This window comes from Neocloeon triangulifer, unplaced genomic scaffold (assembly GCF_031216515.1).
Source record: "Neocloeon triangulifer isolate White Clay Creek 2 clone unplaced genomic scaffold, ASM3121651v1 ptg000006l, whole genome shotgun sequence".
NCBI lineage: Eukaryota > Metazoa > Arthropoda > Insecta > Ephemeroptera > Baetidae > Neocloeon > Neocloeon triangulifer.
The window spans coordinates 900847-916023 of NW_026775549.1; the positions used below are offsets into that span (position 1 = coordinate 900847).

The 15177-nt window shown below is 41.4% G+C and overlaps 4 protein-coding genes across 6 annotated transcripts; 2 read left to right on the forward strand and 2 right to left on the reverse strand.

The window, feature by feature from the left end:
* Positions 1-339: 339 nt before the first annotated feature.
* On the reverse strand, positions 340-6553 carry LOC132194508 (uncharacterized). Its single transcript, XM_059615817.1, has 5 exons — positions 6158-6553; positions 5805-6065; positions 5504-5714; positions 4539-5373; positions 340-3933 (listed from the first exon to the last, which is right to left on the reverse strand). Exons 1-5 carry the CDS (start codon positions 6442-6444, stop codon positions 2780-2782), a joined length of 2748 nt encoding a protein of 915 aa, XP_059471800.1. The 5' UTR covers positions 6445-6553; the 3' UTR covers positions 340-2779.
* LOC132194514 (testis-expressed protein 9-like) lies at positions 6116-8908 on the forward strand. 2 transcript variants are annotated; one of them, XM_059615826.1, is made up of 6 exons: positions 6116-6674; positions 7221-7309; positions 7437-7593; positions 7651-7824; positions 7877-8011; positions 8066-8908. In XM_059615826.1, exons 1-6 carry the CDS (start codon positions 6672-6674, stop codon positions 8282-8284), a joined length of 777 nt encoding a protein of 258 aa, XP_059471809.1. In that variant the 5' UTR covers positions 6116-6671; the 3' UTR covers positions 8285-8908. The 2 variants fall into 2 exon arrangements, with proteins under 2 accessions (XP_059471809.1, XP_059471808.1); XM_059615825.1 differs by lacking the exon at positions 6116-6674 and adding an exon at positions 6935-7047.
* Positions 8302-12468, reverse strand: LOC132194509 (cullin-1). The gene is made up of 12 exons (XM_059615818.1): positions 12255-12468; positions 11559-11745; positions 11322-11505; positions 11154-11263; positions 10735-11098; positions 10386-10679; positions 10073-10336; positions 9569-10017; positions 9394-9514; positions 9245-9345; positions 8971-9190; positions 8302-8915 (listed from the first exon to the last, which is right to left on the reverse strand). The coding sequence occupies exons 2-12, from the start codon at positions 11705-11707 to the stop codon at positions 8835-8837; spliced, it is 2337 nt and encodes a 778-aa protein (XP_059471801.1). The 5' UTR covers positions 11708-11745; positions 12255-12468; the 3' UTR covers positions 8302-8834.
* Positions 12469-13039: 571 nt separating this feature from the next.
* Positions 13040-15137, forward strand: LOC132194517 (DAZ-associated protein 2-like). 2 transcript variants are annotated; one of them, XM_059615831.1, is made up of 5 exons: positions 13040-13248; positions 13712-13741; positions 14034-14158; positions 14364-14579; positions 14641-15137. In XM_059615831.1, the coding sequence occupies exons 1-5, from the start codon at positions 13233-13235 to the stop codon at positions 14830-14832; spliced, it is 579 nt and encodes a 192-aa protein (XP_059471814.1). In that variant the 5' UTR covers positions 13040-13232; the 3' UTR covers positions 14833-15137. The 2 variants fall into 2 exon arrangements, with proteins under 2 accessions (XP_059471814.1, XP_059471815.1); XM_059615832.1 differs by having other exon boundaries at positions 13048-13248; positions 14034-14149.
* The last annotated feature ends 40 nt before the right edge of the window (positions 15138-15177 follow it).

Here is a 15177-nt window from a genome sequence, read left to right on the forward strand (position 1 = left end):
TATAAGTTTATTTTAACTGGATGAATTTTAAGTTTAAGCTTATATGTTTCTTCGTTTATTTTCTAAGTCATCTTTTAAATACAATCGTATCAAATTAAATTTTTAGAGGTTTCATTAAATAAAAGGTAATTTTTTTTCATATCTTTTTGCGTTTATTCGTATTCAAAAACAGGCTAAATTATAGTGAGCTTATACACAAGGTATTGATTTCAGCTAACTTCGCTTACAGCCAAGAAATCTTGGCCTCAGCGACACCGAGCTAGAAATAATCGCGCCATTTTAATTATTAAAATTTACAATCATATTCGATATCATCATCGTAATCATCAAGTTTTATTAAAAATTTGTACTTGGCAGCATGATACAATCGCGTCGTGTGAAATTGTATGACTGGCTCCCGTCAGCCCCCTCATGGTGCAAAGCTTTCTAGTATCTTTCTTTTTTCCTCTAAAAACGTTGGTCGTACAAAAATATTGTGTTTCCGAGTAGAGACGTCATCATCAGTCCGTACACTTTTTTTTGGCAAAAACGTCATTTCGAGATGAAACAATTGGTTACTTGTAATTAATCGGCTGCGTTAACAACAAGTCTGTCGAAAATATACAAAAGGCCGAATGACGAGCTGCAATTATCAAACTTTCCTCCCGAGTGTTGCGTGTGTGATTCTACAGATCAAATCCAACAACAAAAGTATCGCGATAAAAATTATGCGGTTAAGAAAATATTACAATAATAGCTCTTAAAAAAACTGCATGCAAAATCAACAACAAGTGCGTAACTGCAATTTTGCATGTGTCTGGACTTGGCGGACCCGAAGCAATTTCGCCTACCTCATGAGAAACCTTGAATTTTTTCAGCTAACAATAAGTTCTCAGTTTAATTTTTGAGTTTCTCAAGTCGTTCAGTCTTGAGTGAGAATTGGATCAAAAATACAGGCACTGTCTCGGAGTACGGATGGTCCCGAATGTATAAATTTTTACTATCAGACGAAAGTCAGAATGCGGGGAAGAAATTCACAAGGCGAAATTGCGACGGCTTTGTGCACGACACAATAAACAAATGCTACCAAACAACAACAGAAACAACCAGAGCAAAACAGAAAAAGAATCAAGAAGAATCATAGATTTTTGACGCGCAGGACATAACCGAAAAAATGTATATAAAACAAACGGATAAAAATTCGTGTGTTGTCCCGGTTCAGCAAAATATAATAAAAGCATCTATAGGAAGTATAAAATATAAATTTCTTCTCGCGTTTCAGTTTTGCATCAACATTTCTCTCAAATTCCTCTCCCATGTTAACACATTCTCCTAATATTCATCGTCAATCTTCATCTCGTAAAAAAATACAGGTCTCGATCGGCAATCACAAAATCAATTACTAACGATACGGCCGAAATTTTTGAAGTCTGGATGTAAAATATAGTCGCTTTTTACAGAGTGTGTGGCTTGTCTTACAGTCGATCAACTAATTCTTTAAATTAGGCGGCACACATCACATTGAATTCGCACGCGCGGAGAAACACGCGTCGACCGAAGCTGCCGTGCGAGTCTCCCGTCTGCTGCCCTACCCTACAATTAACAGTAAGTACACGGTCGACGTCGGCACGCGGGTCGGCCGATTTGGTGCCGACGACGACGACGCTTTTGTGTGTTTTATTCATTCGTTAACTAGCACAAGAGACGCTTAATTCCTTAATACTGCTGGTCGTACAAAACCACCAATAATATATAGTAACGTGAGTGTGTGTGTGTGTGTGTGATTAATCGTAGTTAGGTAGTAATATAACTCGCATGCAAAACACTGAGTCGAGTAAGAGAAAGAGAGAGACAGAGTGACACCAACATTAAATCGCTAAATACAGCAGTAGAAAATATTATTCCAATTTATCACCGAGGATTTTGAAAAAGACAGAGTTTGGTGCCCCGAGTGCCGCCGCGATGCACCGCTAGCTTTTATCTTTCTTATTGCCTCCGCTGGGGTGAGATCATTGGGGGATGCTGGGCCACTGGGGCACGCGCTGGTCAACCGAAATGGCACATCACATGATTCACAACGGACCGTTCCCCCGGCGGACCCCTTTGAAAATGGTGCTCAAGCTTCCGTCTTCATTCAGATTGTCGCGAAAAAGTTTCAAAAATATAGAACGAGTCTTTTTGGATTTTGATTCGGTTTTCAAATTCGACACTAATGGGTGCGTGCAAATCAGATTGTAGTAATCTGCATTACACAAAGAAGGCGCTGGACGTGGAACAGTGAAACGGAGCGAGGGTATTTGCTTATCAACAAAAACCGGCGATGAGAGAGTCCAAGTTTTAAAAGCCTTTGAGTTAATTAAAGCCTATCGTAAAGTGATATATTTAATTTGACCCCCAAATGCTGCTGCAGCTAGCCAACAATCCGCTAGAGGAAAACTAGCAGCTAACTGCAATTTCCAGAAGTTAAAAATGCAAAGAAGAAACTTTAAAATCTCATCGCACACGTAATAACCAACAACCACTTTGTACCAATGCGATCACATTTCCCGCGACCAACGACGTCCCAATCCAGCGCACTTTACTTTGCGGCTTGATCAATGGAAGCGAACAAAAAAAAATCAGCTTTATAAAAAGCGCCCATTAGCGTCTGGTACATTTTTCATATTGATTGCAAGAGCACCGACTGGCCGCCCGCCCAAGGAAGAGGCCCGAGCCACAAGAAGTACAAAAAATAAGGCTGGAATGCTCATCCTATCAAAATATAGAATTCCACGTACAAAAGAGTTGCTTTGCTTGTGCGTTAGGAGAGCGACTCGTCCTGCAGAAGACTGGCGCTGCCCTCCACCTCCTGCACCAGCTGCGTCAGCTCCGACTGGTCAAAGTCATCAAAAGTGTTCTGCTCCGGCGGCGCCCCAAACTCGGTGCCCATGCTCTGGAACATGGCCTGCTCGTCGGCACTGAAACTGCTCGACTGGTCGATCAGCTCGGACAAATTGCGTCTGGCGGTGCCGCCGAGTGCTGCCGGCTGGTTGATGGCATTGAGCGTGAGTTGCGAAATGACTGGGTCCGGCGCGTTGATTACCGGCGTAGTCGGGTACGAGCGGGACGACGCCGGCTGCTCGGCCAGCAGGGACGGCAGCAGCGTCGGCCCCCCGATTTCAGTGACTGGGGTGTTGGGGAAGGAGCGCGAGTTGAATGAGGTGGACACGGTGGCGCGGGCAGCCTCATCTAGAATGTCCTCCTCACCCATGAGCAACTGGTCCAGTTGGAACGATTCAGATGTGTCAAAGTCGTTGAACTCGGAGGGCACCGGGGTCGGCGCAATCGACGAGTTGTTCGTTGCCCCGATCATTTGGTGCAGAGGCACCGACTGTGAGCGGAACTGATGCATGTTTGGCAGGACTGTGTCGGACAGAAAGGTCTCGTGGCCGAGCAGTTCGTGGAGTTGCAGTTGCTGGGCCGAGACGTGTCGTTGTCGGCCGTCCGGAGGGGCAAGCATGGTTGAGTGTGACCCGTGTAAGTCGAAGCCCAACGGCGCTGGACCGGAGAAGTTTCGACCGCGAACGGTGAGGTTGGGTTTGGGTGCTGAACTGTGTCTGGTGCGCGAGGGGTAGATGAACTGGTTGCCCGAGTTGTTGCGAGAGCGCGGCACAGGGGTGTTGGCCGGTGACACAAACGGACTGGCCGAGGTTGCCGTTGAGGCTGGCGACGGCGGCGGTGCCTGCAGGATGCCGGGGACGACGTCATCCGGCGAGATGGGCAGAAAGTTGAAGACGCGCCTACGGGTGTTGGGACTGGCAGGCACCGTGTCGAAAGTTGGGTTTTCAAAGCTGACTCGGCGCTTGGTGCTCTCCTTCACCACTCGTTCGTTGCCTTCGAGCAGACGGCGCAGTTGCGAAATTTTGGCAGGCTCCTCATTTGTGACTGGTTGTGCTGGAGGCTCTGGATTGGTACCTGGGAACAATCCGAAATCATAAATTTAATATTTAATATAAACTCTTCTCTATGTGGTGATTTGAATTTAAAGTCGGCTTTTCCTCGATGAGTTTTGTGAGTTATTTATTGTTTATGAAAAACAATATCCTGCTCTACATGTTCTGACCAAAATTAATTTGTTAAAACATTTTAATTTTATTGTCAAATTTTGTTAAAATTTTTGGGTGAAAAAATGTAACTTAAAACAATTTTAACGAAAAATTGTTATTTTTTGGAGAATTTACTTTGAAATTTTTTTTTTTAAATATTGATTTTTGTACTAATGCTTGTCAAAATGATTTCACAGCTCATGAATTATAGCTGCAGCCCGCAGCCGAAACATGTAGAGCAGCCAGAGCAGGATATTGTTTTTCTAGAACAATAAACAAGTCACAAAATCCATCGAGGAAAAGGCGACTAAAAATTAAATTCACTATGAATCAACCCTCGATCATGAAATTCTACTACAAAATCCTTTTTTTTTTAAATTCATCTTTTTTTAATTTTAAATTTTAAAAGTATCTTTTATGTAAAAAAATAATTTTTTAATTGTACAATTAACAAATTCTGGAAAATACACTTACTTGCTGCTGGTGAGTTGGAAGTGTGGGTAAAATAAGTCATTAGCTCGTGGTCCTCCTGCTCTTGCGAGTTGCCCCCGTTCAAATAGTCATCGAACGCGCTAGGCTCCAAGTTAGGCATGCCAAGTGGTTCTTGAATCAGTTCACTAGAGTTGAGGTCGTTGAAGAAGTTGGCTTCCTCACCAGCATCCAGTGGCGGCTCTGGTTTAGGCTGAATGCGTTTGTACTTTTTGTTCTGCTGCTGCTGCTGAGTTTGTTGTGGTTGCTGCTGCTTCAAAGGCGAGATCAGGGAAGTTGAGGATCTGGTCCCACTAGTGGGGGTGGTTGCTGCTGCTGCTACCGTCGCTGGTCCAGTAGACAAGCGAGGAATTATCATTTTAGTGGCCGGAGTTGTAGGTGCTGGCGACACTGACGAAGAGGACGCCGATGGTGATGGGCGCTTTTTGGACTCTGAGGCTCGCCTCACCGGCGAATCGATGCTGTTTCGACCGTTTTTTAGCCTCTGCCTTTTACATTCAGATGCCGGCCGACCTGCAGATTCAACCTTGTCGCTGTCTTGGCTGCCTTTTCTTTTGGTCGGCTCCTTCTCCACAACCTTCCTCTCAAACTGGGCGTCTCGCTCTTTGGCGGCTAAAATGCTAGCAGGAGAATCCTCATCTTCGATGTTTTCTGCAGTCGCCGACAACAGAGCAAATGCAGCCACTGAACGGCCGTCTACGCACATTTTGTCCACAAGGTAAGAGGCTAGTTCACGGAGATTGCTGAACGACTCTCCAAGCAGCTTTTGAGCCCACTCTCTTATGAGGAAAGATGCGGCTGCTTCCAAATTTGAATCACCCTGGAACAAAGAAGTGAGAGAATTTTATAAAACATACAAGAAACATAAAACTGTTACCCTTTGAATATTTTATTTCAGTATTTAAAAAAATTATAGATCATTGTAATAAGAAAGCATAAATTTCAACTACCTTTTCAGTGATAGGTAACTCTACATCACAACCCAGGTCTGGCAGCATAGGTCGGTCAAGTCGCATTCTTTTGCACAAGCCAGCGTAGCAATATCTCGAGTTTCCTCTTGTACCTAATCGACGGGGTCTGACTCGGGGAAATACCTGTTTCATTACTTTGCCAAAATCTGCTGTCGACAAATGTTTCATCGCATTAGCTTCACAGTAGGCCCTGGAACAAATAAATAACAAATGAATTGATTTTTAAAATTAACCCGATGTTATCAAGAGTTTATCTTTTAATCTATAATTGAACGCTTACATGTATTCGTCGTAGACGTCTTGCTTTGGCAAGGACACGTCAGGGTCCTCAGTCAAATGAGTCTTGATCCAGGTGATTGTCTGCTGGATCTCGTGCCTGGTGCCCAAGGGATTGATGGGCTGCCTCAAAGGGTCAACCTGAGGTTGGCTACCACCGCCATTCTTGGATCCAGGGAGCTTCAGGTACAACAGCATCTTTTCTTGGGCAGACAGCATTTGCACTTGCGACAACAGCATGTCCACGGTACGTTTTGATTCGGGGCTGCAAACAGAGAATAACAAAAAGTTGTTAGTTGTCAGATCATGCCAAATTTGATCGATGGGGTCTCCAGGTCTGAGCACCCTGAGACTCACTTGGCGCTTTCCTCCAGGAACTGCTGCAGCTTGGCAGACTTGCCTCCAAGGAAGGAGGACGAGGGTGAAGCTGTCGAGGCCTCCTGGTGGAACCCATTTGTCGACGGAGTGGTGTGCTTCAAGTGTCGAGTCTCGAGATCAATAGGCTGCATTGTTTCGCTCTTGACGGGGACTGCATTTTGCTGGTGCTGGATGGGCGAGTGCGCCAACGTCCTCATCGTCAGCGGCTCCTGTTTTATGTGCAGCGGTTGTCCCAGCGTCAACGTGCGTCGCTGCGTCGCCGCCATCCCTAGTTTTGACCGCGGAACTGAGCGAAAATAATTCTCATTTGGCTGGGCAGACTATGCCCGACCATTTTGTCATTGCCATCAGCTGGGCATGGGCAACTTGTTAAAGAGAAAAAGCTGCTGCTCGGTCTGTAAATATCCCAGCTGGGGCTTGAGAACGATGCTGTGATTGGTTGACGACCGAAGCCATTGTCTCCCATTGGTCGATCGCCTCTTAGCTTCTGCTAATGGTTGTTATGCAAATTAGTTCAGGAAAATTCAATTTTCCATTCTCCAGGCAGTTTTTGGAAATAAGGAACCATTTTTCAGTCTCAAATTAGAGTACTTTATAGTTTAAAAAAAAAAAAAAGTCAACTGCGTAGGACTCGAAAGTAAAGAATCGCGAAATAAAAATAATGGTGGTCGGTCGCCATCATTGCCGTAAAATGGCTTTTGTTGCTAGGGCGGCGGGAAAGCAGCAAAAAATCCATTCCTTCACTCCGCGCAATAATAAGCATCATGGAAGGGAATATTCTAAAACGGGATCAGCAGCAATTCCAGATTAATGAGGAGCTAGATTTAAGAACGAGACTGCTCATGAGGGAAGCAGATTGCATTTTAAAGGTTTTTTCGGGTATTTTTTTGTAAATTTTATCCGATAAAAAAGGTTTATTTTTTAAAAGCAATTAATATATTGATTTTTCCCTCTGTATACGCTAAACAACGCCAACACGCTTTTTGCAAATAATATTTTTTGTTGATAAAAATTAATGTTTTTGTTTAATGAAATATTTCAGGATTCACCAAAAGAGTCAGAAAAAGATTCTTCAGTCAAAGAACGATCATCAGACATCGCTTCCAAAATCTTTATCCCCATTTCTGTGGGGTATGTTTTAAAAATAATAAAAATATGTATTTAATACAACAGCACAAAATTAAATAAACATTCAAAATTTATTTTATAAATTCATATATAATAAGCAAATGCAATTAAATTATTTAATGATTTTTAGAGTTGAATCCTCAAGCAAAAGTGGCAACGATAGAAATCTCCCATATACACTCACTTCGTCGCAAATAAACAATGAGGCCGAGCTGCGATTCCTCAGGGCGAAAGTAAAAATTTTGACAGCAGATATAGAGAAGCACAGAGATGATCACAAGAAAAAGGTTTTAAAATATTTGTTGAATGAAGTTTTTTTGAGAATAAAAATAAAATTTTTTTAGGTTGACGAGTTAAAAGCTTTTGATGCCGAGCTGCACACAGTGAAAGAGGAGCGCAACAAAGCCCTTCAGCAGCTATCAATGTCAGAAAATAAAGTTTCTAGGATCACAAGAACTTTGGCAGAGCAGGCAAACAATATCAAAATGCTTGAGTCAATCAAAAGTAGACTGACACAAGTAATAATTAGAATTGGTGTGGAACAAAAAATTAAATTACTTTAAAATTTAGGAGTTAGCTGTAGCAAAGAAAGATTCAAAATCATCATCGCAAGTGGTTGCGACGCTCGAGATCAGGCTAAACAGATCCTTGGAAGAAATTGAAAATCTACGAAGTTCTTTGCAGGACAAACGGGGGCATGAAAAAGTACGTTGTTGTTTTAGAATCATTTGTAATAAGACAATATTAAATGACTTGTAGGACGATCACGAAGCGCAAAGGAAAGTAATTGAAAATCAATCTACTGTAATTCAAAAACTGGAAAGACAACATGCAGAGTTGATCATGGCTTTCCGCAGGCAGATGATGTTATGTCACAATCTTCACAGGCAAAAAGAACTTCTTGCCAATAATGCCGCTTTGCAGTTGGCAGACACAAAATTTGGCAACCTACTGAACAGCAAAAAAGGGACCAAATGAATAGAAATGATGTAAAATTATATTATTTACATTGCAATTTTTATTCCATGTTGAAATTATATACTTTGGGGTCAACATCGTGGGAGGCTGATAGTTGATGTCAAAATTATGGTTGAAAGCAAATAACAAAAACGCACTGGATCCAATAAAAGTACAGGAAATATAACTGATAATAATTCACAACTTATTGTAAGAGAGCCGATTTGTATCACCATGATGTGGAAATAAACAATCTGAAAATTACTGTCTTTCTGGATTCTATTACAATACTTAAAACCATTCTGAATTCAATTTGTTCTATTCTAGATGAGATTAATTTGATAAAAACTATAGGCGCACATTCACGTTAAGGCAAGATATAAATTAGTTTTTCAGAGGCTGCCACAAGTATAAGCAACTGGGGCCATTCAGTTCATCGTTAGGTAGCCAGCCACCTTCATAAATTAATTGCTCCAAATCGCTCAACAAATAATTTTCCTGTTTGAAATTATATTTTAAATTTTTTTAATCAAAATCAACCCATTCACTTGCTAGCACCGGTAGTCAGGCCTCACGCCAGATAGCTGTAGGTGTCCTTCTGGCCCTCTGTTCGTTCTAGATACTCTTTCTCTATCAGAATGTCAATGCATTTCTAAAAGGACAAAAATTACTTTCAACCGACAATTTTGTGACAGAAATTTGCATACCTTAATCACGTGGACTCTCGGCTTAAAACGGGGTGAAAGCTGATTCAAAACTTCAGCCACCAGCTGCTGGTGCTTCAATACTTTGCGCATTTTCATAATTCGCACAACGGCAGCTTGGATAAGCAATTTTCGATCCTCTTCAATGTGCTTGTGGGTGGCTTCCTCTTCTACTCGCAGCTCAGTTTTCATTGGGATGTTTATGTTTACTCGCAATTTTTTACTGAAAAATTATAATTATGAGCTTCCTAAAATCACGCAATTGAACCGATCTTACTTGTTATAACCCAGGTACAGGGATAAGACCGAACTGTTCTGCAGATCAGACTCGTCATCTTCCGTTGTCAGCAGCTTAGCTCTCAGCAATATACAAACAACCTTACAGTTCGATAAGTAAAATTTTTAAATTAAAAAGTTTAGCAGTACCTGAATCAAATAGTCTTGCTTTATTTGAGTGTGTTCTTTTAACTGTCCTAGGGTCCAAGAAGAGGCGCTGTTAAACTGTAGAAGAACTGCCATTTGGAAAGTGGACGCTTGCAAGGAGTATCTGCAAATACAATTTCTATATCTTTCTGAAATATTTACAATCAGAAGAAAATACCTGTTTTTAAAGCAGTTTGTGACCAACTCGCCCTTGGACATGTTGTAGAGCCAACTGAGTTTTCGTCCAGAGTGTTGAGCACTGTAGAAGTTCGTGAATCGATGGACGCTGCGCTCCAGTTCAGTGGGTAGTGAGAAGCTGAAGGACTGCTGGAAGGGCCACGAACCTGAGGACAGCACCTGTATGCTGAAGTCTATGTCTGGGGTCTCCTTGGAGTTGCTTAAATGCTTCCTGAATTGATCGTTCAAGTCGCGCGAAAGCCCGATGTCTTGGAACATGCGCTGCAGTTTCGACGTGTACTCGAAACCACAAGCCTGTTTTAGTTTTGAGATCATTGAGGACTCGGCGTCGTCGCTTGCGGACATGTGCTGCACTAAACGCTTTGCTAACATTTTCGAATAGAACTTCTGGAAGACGTCCTTATCTTCAATGTATTTGAAGACTACCATCTAAAATTAATTTTAGATTGCAATTTATGTTTAAAATTATAAAAAAAAAACATACCACTTGATTCAAAGTATCTTCCAGTTCAGCCTCCTCTGGATTCTTAGAGCTCTTTTTTAGAAGGTGATCACAGAACTTGGCTAGAAGTTCTGGTGACTTTGACGATGCGTTGGCACTTTTAGTGACTGCATTTATATTTATAAACCGCCCACACGCCTTATCCAATGCTGCTACAAAGCCAGAGTCGTTGTTAAATGCCGTCAAAACTAAAGCATTGTATTTTTTGTGAACAGCCAAAACTGTGCTGACGTATACTTTCGGGTCCTGTGAAACTCAAAATGAGAAAAGAATACAGGTCAAATTCGAGTCTTACATTGACCGCCGATTCACCACATTTCTCAATTGCTTCCAAGCCTTGGGTGTAAATGTGCTGCTCAAGAAGGGACCTGAGCACTCCAAGACCGTCCGGGATCCTAGCTACTAATGAGTACATACGTCCAAGATCATCATCCTTATTTTGATCAAGGAGGATCTTGAACTCTTCGTGGAACATTTCCAAGTGCTTTTGTATAAGTTCATTTTCACACGTCTTTGCCAAACGATCCAAAGTGGTCTCGTGCAAATAGACCTTGACCCTCTTCTGCTCTTCTAAGAGCCTTTGCTCCGCCTGATAATACACACAATTAAATACAAGACAGACCTACAAACATCAATTAAAATACCTTCTTCATGTATTCGGTGAACGGATTGTGCAGAAGAAATTCACTGCTCTCTCTAGAATAAAATCGGCCAGTATCTTCGAAGAACAAATCCTCAAACGAGTCTTTGTAGACCGAAAGATTTGGACCTCTGGCGCCAGGGTCTTCCTCATTTAGACCAAGCTCAACATAACAGTTGATGACCCCGCTAACCAAGCGTGTGTTGATCGGCTCTCCATTACGTTCACGATCGATAAGTTTCAGGACGGCGTTGGTCACCTGCTTATTTAATTTGCTGAAAAGATACTCGCGCCATGTTACTAGAGCTAGCTGGTATATTTCATAGATTCCTTTCCGCCCTTCTTCACATTCTCTCCTGACCCAGTGCCTAAAACGTCACAGATTAATTTCCATTTTTCTATATTGACAAATGAATAATGAACCTATTCAGATATGCACAAACACCGTTGAGAACCTTTGAACTAAACTGGTATTCCTCCCATTGCCGTGTGTAAAATGTCAGTACATCCTCGTCCATCAGGTCGGTTCCATCCTAATTAAAACAAAAGATGATGCAATATGTTTAAAAATAATTTTTTCCTTGGACATACCTCTAGCAATTTAACAAGGTACTTTCTCAGGAAGTCTCGCAGCCTCTTGTAAAGCTCCAAGCCAACAAGCTGGGCGCCACCAGACATTTGCGTTTTTTTATTTTTACTCAAAGCCCCTGTTCGGCTTTCGTTCCTGCTGGCACTGTTGTTCTGGTTCACATTTGTACAGTAGTTGTACACATGACTAACAAAAATAAATATTAACTGGCAAAATTTTTAATTGGTATAAGATTTTACGTGTAGAGCTCCATGTATCGAGTCTTGGACATGGACTTCCTACTGTACACCTGTTCGATGCCCTCTCGCAGGTCACCCCATATCTGGTCCAGCTCAGTCTGCTTGGATCCGGTGGGCAATTGCTGTTGACTGCTCTTGGCGGCAGACATCTTCAAATCGTTATTATCAGGCAACCCCACTGCAAATCCTGCAAAAATCAAGACAAACGTGAGTCATCCCTTGTGCTCGGTCTTTGCCCCTTGAGAGCAGTGGCTTATTTTTTGATATCAAATGACGCAGTGTGCGAGACAACGACGTCTCGGAAATCGCGGTCATTGTCAAAATTTGCATTTCACGAGCAGACCACCGGCCACGGCATAGGATTTAAACTTATTTTTATTTGCATAAGCAAGGATAAGCAAGACCTCGGAATTTTACACAAGGCTGAGCTCAAAAAGTGAAATCTATTCACACCACTCGCGGTGATGAACGTGTCTCTATTACGAAAGCTGCTCGGTTTGCACCTCTCGAAAGAACCCGTCCTTCCAATTTTGCAATGGGACACTTTTTCAGGGCGTGCAGATGCCCAGGTGGATAATTTTGGGGTCAACAACGGAAGAAAAGCGAGGCGAATACGGAAATGGATTAGACAGTGCGCGGCCTTGCATTGCAGTGCCCAAATAATAATATAAAATGGAGTTTAAGCAAAGGGCTCACCGTTCACTGATTCATCAGTCTCAAAAATCTCAGTCTTGCTGAAGCTTTCCCGTAGATTTCTCTGCAGAATCTCTAATTGCAATATGCCAGCTCGAGCATCACACGGGCGTCTGGCTTAACCTGCAAATGGGTCTCGGCGCAAATAATCTGCAGAACAAGAAAGAAATCCCGTTCCGTTGTGAGTTGTGGTTCTTCCGCGAATGAATTCTTCGTCGCGGATGTACTTATTGTGCTCCATCTAGGGAGTACCCGCGAAATTCAAAAGTTTGTGTCGTGTTGCGATTTTACTTTACAAACAACGGACTTGCAGGCGTTTAAAGGCCGAAATTTTAAAGCTTAAAATGAGAAATTAAATTTACTAAATTTTGAACCGAAAATTCCTCCTTCTTGTCAAGCGGATTGTTGAAAAATGCACTTCTTTTACTGTAAAAATAAAGAGGACACTTTCTGATTTTGCTATTGGTCGAAATCGGCCAATCGGTATGTTTAGATAAACAGATCGTTCGCTGATTGGCCAGCAGGTGGTACACACAAGTTGCCTCGGGTGCAGCAGAGGGACAGCGGCAGGAAGACCCTGATTTTTCTTTAACAATAAATTTTTTACCTTGATAGACTTTATTAATGTAGTGACATGGAAGTAGTTTGGGCACTCATTTGATATTTATTTTTCTGATCAAATTGGCGGAGCTTTTATTTTGTAATTATCTTTGCAATTCAAATTTTAATTATTTACCCTTTGTATATGCTTATGCTTCCCACCGCTAGGTGGTGTATGAATGTTCTTTTTCTAGTGCTGAGGAAAACTGTTGTCAACCAGAGAAACACCAGCGACAGAGCCAAAAGAAAAGCAATCGCAGAGAAGGCACAAATCCAGCATAATCGAGTCGCAGTATAATTCTAAAGTTCCTACGATTGCGATAGTCTGCAGTTTTCTTATTCAATTCGCAAGTTCTTACGCTTATCGCAACGAACAGAATCATGTCCCACAAGCAAGGTAGGGTTGCAAAAAATATTTCGCGTCAAATTTCACTTCGAGAATCACTCTTACTTTCATGTTTGAATTACAATAATCTCTGGAAACCCCAGGAATTTTTCATATCAAAATGCCGGATTGTCAAAATTTTTTAGATTTTCCGCGAACTCGTATTATACGCAGCAAATTTTACATTACGCACTTAATCCACTTTGGCAGTGAATCAAGTATATTATTTTGGAAAAATCAATAAAATTTGCTGTCGTAAAAGTTGAATTATAAATAACGTTGGGGAAAGCTTTTTATCCTTTTGTTACTCTCCATCGCGTAAAAAAGGATATCGCGATATCAGACCTATGAATACGTCACTGGATGTGTCACATTACATTGTTTATGGTAGAGGGGATATCTTAAAAATTTCCACTAAACCCTGCTGATTTAATGGTTCTACATCTAAAATGATTTTTTTCTTTATTGTTCCCAGCACCAACAGCACCAGGCATGCCCCAACAAGGTTTGTATTTTAAAATAAATTATTTGACCTAAATACTTTCTCAATCAATTAAAAAATTTAAACGAAACATTTTTAATTTGTTATTAAAACAAAAATGAGTATCAATCACAAGGAAGACTACAGTAATAATTATTAAAATATATTTATTTCTTTATTCATTTGGCATATATTTTAAGGATAACATTAAGCAATGCCATTATACAATTTATACCCGCACAATTTAATTTGTTTAAATTAACCATTTGCAAATTATATATTTTTAACATGAATATTTTTCTGCCTATGATCGCAGGTGCTTATCCTCCATACCCTCAGCACTCACAACAGTATCCTGGTGCTCCACCAACCTATGATCAGGCCATGGCTCACCCAACAGCCCATACAGCCAACCTTCCCCAGGCAGGATGGGTAAGTGTGGTACATATCGTCTTACTAACAATAAGTTTGTTTGCAAAATCAGCTTATTATTTAACCCAATGGAATGTTGAAAAAGTTTTAAAAAAAATAATTGACCCAAAATGTTTTTGGCTATCTTTAATTTTGTACAGAACTCAATTTTTAAAGTATTGAATATTTTTGCAATAATATGTTTTATTAATTAACGATTTTTTTTAAATTCCAGCATATGCAGCATGGCCAGCAGCCTGTGATGTATCAAAATTACCAGTCAGCCGCTGCGGCTGCTGCTTCAGCTCAAAACTACCAGCAGCAGATGCAGGCGGCCGCAGGATATCCAGGAGCTTATGCGCCGACACCATTCTACTCACCTGCCCAGTACCAAATGCAAGGCCAGCACATGCACAATCCGCACAATCAGCCCACCACAATTGTGATGCCCGTGCGTTTTACTTTAATACGCAAATTTTCAAATTTCTCAACGAAAAATTGTGTTTTTGCAGGGAGTGGCTGCTTTCGATGGAGGCGCGCGGTTCAACGGAATTAGTCAACCAGTGGTGCCCCCGGCGCCCCCCGGAATCGCCCCGAATGCAGCCCAAGTGGCAGCCATGTCCGGCCATAACGTGGTCTTGGGACAAAAGAAGGGTGGCTTCTTGACAGGGTCTTCCACAGGAGGCGGGTTCACTTTCTGGTAGAGGCTAAAAGCCATTTAATTACAGGTGCCTAGTGCCTCTCTGCCAAATATTCAATTCAACAAGCATTTCAGTATAGGGACGATTTTCCGCAGCACTAAGCTGTTTTTAATATTCCTCCGATTTATTTGTGGTCTTTTTAAAGACTGTTTCCAAAAAAGCCATTTAGTCACAAAGGTTAGCGACAAACAGATGGATTAGTTGTAATTTGACAAAATTAATATTATTACTGTAATTACAATCAACTGAATGTGATCTTGTATTCTAGATTTCAGATTGCTTGATAATAATAAAAAGTTGAAAATGCTCTTGAAAATTTTGCTTTCAGATCAGAAAAACCCCAAATAA